The sequence below is a fragment of the Penicillium paradoxum genome, assembly GCF_028828445.1.
Source record: "Penicillium paradoxum strain IBT 22861 chromosome Unknown utg000003l_segment0_segment0, whole genome shotgun sequence".
NCBI lineage: Eukaryota > Fungi > Ascomycota > Eurotiomycetes > Eurotiales > Aspergillaceae > Penicillium > Penicillium paradoxum.
The window spans coordinates 4,502,767-4,511,253 of record NW_026643181.1 but is presented as its reverse complement, the minus strand read 5'-3'; the positions used below and the strand labels follow the sequence as shown (position 1 = coordinate 4,511,253).

General features: G+C 37.9%; 2 protein-coding genes across 2 annotated transcripts; both read left to right on the top strand.

Moving 5' to 3' along the window:
• Nucleotides 1-328: 328 nt before the first annotated feature.
• Nucleotides 329-761, top strand: N7457_003520 (uncharacterized protein). The gene is made up of 2 exons (XM_057174565.1): nucleotides 329-498; nucleotides 559-761. The coding sequence occupies exons 1-2, from the start codon at nucleotides 344-346 to the stop codon at nucleotides 707-709; spliced, it is 306 nt and encodes a 101-aa protein (XP_057034716.1). The 5' UTR covers nucleotides 329-343; the 3' UTR covers nucleotides 710-761.
• A 5,758-nt stretch (nucleotides 762-6,519) lies between these two features.
• On the top strand, nucleotides 6,520-8,199 carry N7457_003519 (uncharacterized protein). Its single transcript, XM_057174564.1, has 5 exons — nucleotides 6,520-6,838; nucleotides 6,886-7,235; nucleotides 7,282-7,601; nucleotides 7,664-7,832; nucleotides 7,886-8,199. The coding sequence occupies exons 1-5, from the start codon at nucleotides 6,585-6,587 to the stop codon at nucleotides 8,077-8,079; spliced, it is 1,287 nt and encodes a 428-aa protein (XP_057034715.1). The 5' UTR covers nucleotides 6,520-6,584; the 3' UTR covers nucleotides 8,080-8,199.
• Nucleotides 8,200-8,487: the final 288 nt, after the last annotated feature.

Below are 8,487 nucleotides of genomic sequence, written 5' to 3'. Positions count from 1 at the left end.
AGCCATATCAGCCTTTGTCCCCTAACGCAACTGAGAGCCAGTAGCCTAGCAGCGAGTAACTGCAGTGGCCCTTATCTAAAAATAACTGACGACTCAAAGTTGGAAGATCTTCATCTGTACTACGTAGATCAAACCAAATCATTGTTTAGTGCTTATGCTTAGTTGGCAACAAGCACTCCTCCAATTGTATTTCAGAGTTACGCGCTCAAATTACTTGGCTAGTCTATGGAAACACCGCAATACTTAAGGCTCAATGCAGCCCTGGAGACGACCAACTTATTTCTTATTATCCTTATATCTTGTCTCCATCTTACTCGCACGCTATCTTCGAGCTTCGCTAGCAATGTCATCGATACGTCGGAACTTCTCGACTACAGCTCGCGCTCTCCTTGAATTCATATGGAAGGGGACGGGCTCTAACTCCCAATACGAGGATCGTATTAAAGCGAAACTTGCCAAGAACCCGAAACTAGTCGATGCTGATAAGGTGGAAATTGCGTATGTCTCTCGGAGAGTGTCACAGCGTTACTAAATTCGCCGAGTACTAATGAATCTCAGTGGTGACGAACACACCTCGCCAGCAGACCCTAAGCCTCGCGTGTCGGGGCAAGTGTTCAACGACAACCGCCGACTTACATCTCTCCACGCATATCACGATGGAACGATCATATACTCCAAGGACAGTATCAACAAAGCCCAAGAGGACTAAGCTGCAAATACGAAGTGACAACAATCTGTATACCTCGGGATGATAGGGTGGTGATGCGGGCTTATATAGTGCTGCAGGGAATCAGGCCGACTGTGGACAGGGTCATTTGATGTATAATTTACCCAACCATAGAGTGAACATGGATCTCGAAGGAGGCAAAGAAGCCTTATCATAAACTGTGCTGTGACATCCTTATATAACAGATTGTTGATGTCCATAGATGTGGAAGAATGGATATGTAGCAGTTTCCCATTCGTCGTTGTCAATGGTAGTTCTCTTTCTGTGCAGAAATGTTGATGGTGAAATTAGGACCGAGTCAAAAAGAACACCGTACTATGCTGCTATCAGACATGCCCAACGGACTTTGTTCAAAGCATGGGCACTATGCCCCTATATGCTGAAGTGCTTCGTATTTTGACAGGGATGGTCATGGCGTTGTTTTTGTCTAGAGTTACTTGATGCTGGGACCTTTGCCGCGATTTTGACCTGAGCTCCCTAGAGATCGGAACCCGCATATTTTTTAGCGCTGCGCTAATGCACGAGACATAATGCGACATGTGACTAGCCAGCCAATCCTTAACCGTCCGCGTCCCACTGAGGTCGTAGGTCCCACCAACATCTGAATGGGTCCAGCGCTATACCTAATCTAGATATACGAATTTCGGCGATAATTATTAATAATGAATAAAGTATTATATTCTGTATAGCCTAGTTATATAATACTATACGATAATACCTACGCACGCACAGCCTTAGTAATAATCAATCCACATTGCTAACCTCTTATTCTATAATCTTACCTTCTAACTAAGGCACCACTATAATATGGCTGAGGGTATTCAGAAGTAAGGGGACGAGGTAAGTGGGAAAGCACTTAATAAGCGTATTTCAAGCGCTTAAGGACTATCTACTAAAGAGGATATCTATCTAGCTCCTACCGAGTACTACACTTCTCCCTACCCGACGAGCCCCTCTTTCTACCTAGTTTATCGAGTATCGGACTAAGCTCCTAGAGTACCTAAAGACCGATTTAAATAGGTATATATATATAGTTAAGCTTAAAGCGAAGGTAATAATATAGGTAGTTATAGATATATTATAAAGTGTACGATTTCGGGAAGTGCTTAGGAAGCGCTTACTAAGTGCTTAATAGGTTTAATATTTAAAGCGTAGTAAGAATACTCGACCCTATAAAGGAGAGTCGTTCTTTAGTCTAAATAGTTATATCCGTAACTCTATAAGATATAATAGTATAAAGATATATTAGTATATCTATCTAGAGCTTTAGGTAATATACTATTATTACGCTTCTAAGCTAATATAGAATCGGATATATATATATCGGTAGGAGATTCTAACGTCTCTAGAGGAAAATAGGAGTTATCGTATAGTATAGTAAGTGCTTCCTAAGCGCTTAGGAAGCGCTTCCTACTAATAGAAATTTAGGTTATTCTATACTATAGTAGATATCTTTAAATAGTAGAAAAGGTAGAAAGGTTCTATATATATAGAGTAAGATAGGTTATATAGGCCTTTACTCCGAAAAGCTAAGATTATAGTAAGTGCTTTAGGAGCGCTTAGTAAGCGCTTCCTAGTTTAACGATCTAATATATTTTAGGGTCCTACTAGTCACTAGCTATACTATATTTCGTATATTAATTAGGAATCTATAGGATATAGCTATTATAGTATAAGACTTCCGGAGCGATAAGGGGATATTAATATCCTACTACTATAAAGCCTTTTCGATAGTATAGTATACCTATAATTTATATATTATAGGATAATAGAGCCTATATAGTTAAGGCTCCCTTAGTATAGTAAGTACTTAATAAGTACCTCTTAAGTATTTATACCTACTAAAGAATAATAGGTATCTTATATCTATAAGGCTTTAGGAGCCTTAATATCCTTAATTATAGTATAAGGTTTAACTAGGTATTACCTCTAGACCTTAAGAAACTACCCTACTTCTCGTTTATATTAATTAGTATTTATATATACCCCCCTCTCTCGCTATCTAAGCTCCCTATTTAGATCCTCTAGAGCCTCCGAGATCTAGTAGCCTTTAGGATAGTTAATATACTTATATCGCCGGGTAAGTACTTATTAAGCGCTCCCTAAGCGCTTAACCTTTCTAACGATCTTTAGGAGCCTTTTTATAGAGTCCTAAGCTACGCGCTTTTTATTAAACGTAGGGAGCCCTTATAATTAAGGATATAGACGCTCGGTTTATACGTCTAAGCCCTATTTCGGTAATCCTTCTAAAGTAAAGGGCTCTTAACTATTCTAAGGGTTAATATATAAATAGGGTACTTTACGTATTAAAGGCGAAACCGGATCTTAAGGTAAGTACTTTCTAAGCGCTTTATAAGCGCTTAGATTAAGTTCGTTAAATACTAATATATATAGAACTATATCTAAAAGGTTTATATAATAGATAGTATATTTATTATATATTATTCTACCGAATAAGCTTAGCTCTTTTTAAAAAGTAAGAGCTTTAAGATTAATATAGTTTATAAGTATATCTATAATTCCGATATTAATAAGGTTATATTCGTACGTTTTATACCGGAGGCGTTAAAAGATAAGTAAAGTCTAAAGCGCTTTCTAAGCGTTTACTAAGCGCTTACGGCCTATCTAGTTATTACCCTTTATAGGGTTTATACCTTATTTAATATATAAGAAGGGTATTCCTTCCTCTTTTACTATATCTATTATACTATCTAATATCTTATAAATAGCGAATAGATCTTCTAGCTTTTTTATCTAAAGGGGATACTTAAGGCTATCGTAATAGATATAGATTCGAAGTAGTATAGAGATAAGTTTTTCCCCTAAGCGCTTAAGGAGCGCTTCCTAAGCGTTTATACCTCTTAGGTTTTACCGATTTCCTTACTACTATCGATCTAAGTCTAGTTAAGGTAGATCTAACTATCCTTATTTAATATATTATTACCTTTTATAAGATCTATTTTATAAGAGGTATCGATAGAGTACTAGATAAGATTAAGGATAGTAAGGATAGCTTATATATAAGAATAGAGGCTCTTCTCTATATAGACTCTTAATATTAGTCTATACTAATTTAGGATATAAAAGGTAAGTGCTTCCTAAGCACTCCTTAAGCGCTTACTAAGCGCCTACTAGTAAATAAGTACCCTACTATTAGCCGTTAGACTATATAAAAGGATTAACCTTAGATCTATATTAGACTTAATACCTCTTAGACGAAAATAGACCCCTTAGTATTTTAAGACCTACGAAAGTATATAAATACGGTCGAGTAGACCTATTATAAGTCTAATATCTAGGGTAGGCGGAGATTAATACTTTTATAAGTAGTTAAATCGTAAATAGTATAAGTACTTAGAAAGCACTTCCTAAGCGCTTAGTCTAATACTTTTCGGATAGAGTAACTTAATAAGCGTAATATACTTTAGCTTTATATCTTTAATTCTTTAGGGATTCGGCTATCTAACTATATAGTTAGTATCCTAGTAAATATCCGTAATTATATAGCGTAAGGTATATATAATCCTTTATATATATACCTATTTACTAATATATTTACTTTTTTAGCTACTATATATTAAAAGCTATACTATAAGGTAAGAAAGGCGCGAGAATAGAAATTTATTAAGGACACCCTTTTAAAGCTTTATCCTATAGATATATATAGAGTACCGAAACGGTAAAGGTATTTTTATTAAGCGCTTAATATACGCTTATAAAGTACTTACTAATAGAATTTACTATAGGACTAATATTAGTAAGCTTACCTCCTTAGAAAAGGAGATAGTAGCTAAAAGAGCGGAAATCGAAGTGCTTAATCTTCGTTTAAAAAAGCTAGAAATAAAGAGGAAGATAGATAAGCTAGAGAGAGAGTAAATAGAGAGTAAGAAGCGAAAGTTAAAGGCTATATAGGGTAGTATCGAGTGAAATATAAGTACTTAGTAAGCACTTAATAACTTCTAATTCTACTATATATTTATTATATATATATATTAATATTTTACTATTAGTAAGCGATATATTTACTATATCTTCTATTATATAACTATTATATTATTAATTATATATTATTATTAAGATAATACGACTAAATCTTATCTTCTAAAGCTCTTCTTAGTATCTATTTTATATATAGGTAATACTAGATATTAATAAATACTACTTAGGAACTCGAAGCGCTTAGGAAGCGCTTCCTAAGTACTTAGGGTATCTTATTATTTAGGATTATAATTTATTTTATATTACTAAGCTAGATAACTACTATAATAACTATTATAGGTTTACGTTAAAAAATAAAGACTTATACTAACCGATTAACCCTTTCCTAGTACTCTTAATACGCTAAAAGGTTAAGTATATAAAGGTAATAGTAAAAATACTAGTTTATAGGGTAATCTAGGAAAATATTAGTAAATAAGTAATAGGGAAGCGCTTAGGAAGTACTTACTCTAGGGGTTTAGGGCTACTTTATAACCGTCGTAGATTAGGAGATTATCTTTACCTTTATAGGGATCGATAACTAATACTATAATAAGGAGATAACGGGTGTTTATTTAAGAGACCTATTTACTATATTAGTAAAGAAGCGCTTAGGAAGTGCTTAGGAAGTACTTATATAGCTACGACGCGTTAGAGGAATAGGGGGGTTCGGCTCTATCTCTTCGTCTTCCTTAGAGGACTTAGCGGTAGCCGGCGTAAGAGTAGCGGGACCCGAGGTAGGGGGAGTAGGGGTAGTAGGGGGCGTAGTCTCGAAAAGAGAATTAAACTAGTCTATTCGATATTAGTATAAGTACTTTATAAGTAGTTAATAAGTACTTATCTATAGCTACCTCTTCCTCCGCCTTTATTAAGCGGCTAGTACGCTTAGTATAGATAGTAAATTACTAATTATCGTAACTACTTATATACTAGCGGAGATTACGAGTCTCTTAGGTACGCTAGAAATTATTAGTATAAGTAAGCACTTAATAAGTAGTTTAGAAGTACTTACTTTAACCTCCTTATATCTATACCTTAGATACCGGTAAAACGCCTCCCTAAGGTATATAATTATAGCTCTATTAGGGTCTATATTATAATTAGGTAAGGTTAACTAGCCCGACGTAGCCTTAGTAAGATACCTTTTATATATAGGATAGCTAGCTAAAAAACGATAAGGAGCTATAATAATAAGCGCTTAAAAAGTAGTTAAAAATTAAAAGAAACTAGGGAAAATAGGAAACTAAGTTCGATCTAAGGGGAAGAAGTACTTATAAATTACTTATCTATCTTATTAGTTCCTTTATTTCAATTTTCTTTATTTAAATAGAAGCAATTAGGCCAATTAGGAGCTAGCTAGCGATCAAATAAAGAAACTATTTCTTTGTCTATCTCTTTGTTTACCTGTTTGCCTACCTCTGATTGGTCTAGGTAGCGATCAAACAAAGAAACTGTTTCTTTGTCTGTTTCTTTATTTGATCGCTGCCTAGACGGAGCTAGACTAATTAGAGGTAGGCAAACAGGCAAACGCTTATTGAGGTGTGCGTGGAAACAATAGATCGTTTGTATTGATCAATACCATGAATGCAGAGTTTTCTCGCTACTAAGCCTAATTGGGAAAAGGCACTAACCCGATTAGGATAAAAACTATCCTTTTCATTTTCCAGACCCACTCAGATGTTGGTAGGACCTACGACCTCCGTCCCACTTGCGGCGCGAGCCTACGGGATCCCAACTAGCCAGATTCGAGGCTCGAAGTTCGGACTACACCGCCTACGGGATCCAAAACAAGCCATCTTCGCTCCAAGTTCATACTACACCCTTCTCTCTATAAAGGCCATATGAACCTGTGTCGGTCTTTTTGGCTTTGTGCAGAATAATGACGCGGAATCTTCCTAATATTCTCATACATCCCTTCAAGGCGTTTCGCCAGTCGCCCTGGGCATTTTCGTCCGCCCTTCCATCCCGAATTGACCCGTCCTTGCTGATTGAAGAGGAGAACTCTCCCTACTACGAACCGGCCTATTTTTATCCCGCGCGGATCGGTGAAATACTTAATGACCGGTATCAAATTGCGACCAAGCTTGGCCACGGAAGCAGATCGAGTGTGTGGCTTGCAAGGGACCTTCACCAGTTCGTATTGGCCTAATCACATTTTGAGGTACATACTGACAGTTTAGGTGGCGCTGGTCGAACGAGCGATATGTGGCTCTTAAAATTAACTCCAATAATTCCCACACACGGAAAACTGCTGGTGGCGTTGAGCTGGAGGTTCTGCGGCATATAACGAGAGCGAACCCTCAACATGAGGGTTGGCCTTTCGTTCGAAAATTACTCGACTCGTTTTCTGTCCAGGGAATCTCAGGGAATCATGTATGTCTCGTCTTCGAACCTTTACGTGAGTCACTGGGAAAATATTGCCAACGATGGCAAGATCGCGTGATGCCACCGGAGATTTTCAAAATAATCCTCCAAGAAATACTCCAAGCGCTTGATTATCTCCACACTGAATGTCATATCATTCATACCGGTAAGAATTCTTGTTTGTGATAGTTAACAATATGGTTCTCACTCAGAAGTAACAGACTTAAAGCCGGATAACATCATGGTACGACTGGAAGATCGTGAGCTCTTATCCCAGAATGCTCGAGATGAGTTTGAAAACCCACTACCTCAGAAGCATTGCAACGATGGACGCATTATCTATCTATCCCGTAAGGACTATGGACCGCTGAAGGACATCATCGGACTGATTGAAGTCGTCGACTTTGACCTAGCAGTCCAAGGTGATATTCTTCAGGATGGCTGTATCCAGGCGGAGGTATATCGTGCGCCAGAGGTCATCCTTGACAGAGGGTACACGTATAGTGCTGATATATGGAGTCTGGGAGTTATGGTACGCGGTGCTCCCCCCCCCCAAACACATACTAGCACAGACAAACTAACCATTGAATGAAGCTATGGGATTTTCTAGAAGGACGAACACTGTTTGAATCAGTTGATCCACGCACCGTTGAAGTCTATGATGATGAAACGCATATTTCGTATATAACGTCGCTTTTGGGTCCTGCCCCTAAAGACTTTGTTCGCCGCGGCAAGAGGACATCGATGTTCTATACGGCTGCTGGTAAGTGAGTCTTTCACTTAAATATCTTATATATAACTAACGCTACATTTCAGGAACACTCAAAAAGGAAGACCTTGTCCCTAGTAACTTTAGCTTTGAAAGCACTATTTCCAAGTTTGATGGGGAAGAAAAGAGGATGTTTATTAGCTTCGTCAACCGGATGATCAAATGGAAACCCGAAGAGCGAAGTACAGCGGCGGAGCTACTACAGGATCCATGGCTTCATAACGATTATCCGCAAATATGAGGCTGTCTTCCATCTTTGTTCAGCGATTATTACATCAAACCCGGCGATGGTAAGCTAATATCTGAGGGGCGTTGTTAGGGAATTGGCCGGGCGACGCATATATCTTATGTACATAGTTCCGAGTAATCAATCTACCATTCCTACACTTTCCAAATAGGGCTGGCACTCGTTATCATCTTGGGTGATTCTCACCCTGATTCTCACCCCGTTTATAGTGCACTCACCCTTGTCACCTCGGGTCGCGCGACCGTAAAGCGGCGCTCACCCATTTCTCACCTAGGCGACACCCACCTTGAAGGTACAAAGATAGCTCTGAAAGCATTTAGGCCAACGTGGAATTAGGGAAGGCATGCTGCACAGGATACTTAGGGGCCAATACAGTGTAAATAAGGATATAGTGGGCACACA

Coding starts and splice junctions, on each gene's coding strand:
- N7457_003520 (XM_057174565.1), top strand. CDS start 344: ATGTCATCGATACGTCGGAACTTCTCGACTACAGCTCGCGCTCTCCTT. Junction 499..558: donor GCTGATAAGGTGGAAATTGC/GTATGTCTCTCG, acceptor AATGAATCTCAG/TGGTGACGAACACACCTCGC.
- N7457_003519 (XM_057174564.1), top strand. CDS start 6,585: ATGACGCGGAATCTTCCTAATATTCTCATACATCCCTTCAAGGCGTTT. Junction 6,839..6,885: donor CTTGCAAGGGACCTTCACCA/GTTCGTATTGGC, acceptor CTGACAGTTTAG/GTGGCGCTGGTCGAACGAGC. Junction 7,602..7,663: donor TATGGAGTCTGGGAGTTATG/GTACGCGGTGCT, acceptor CATTGAATGAAG/CTATGGGATTTTCTAGAAGG.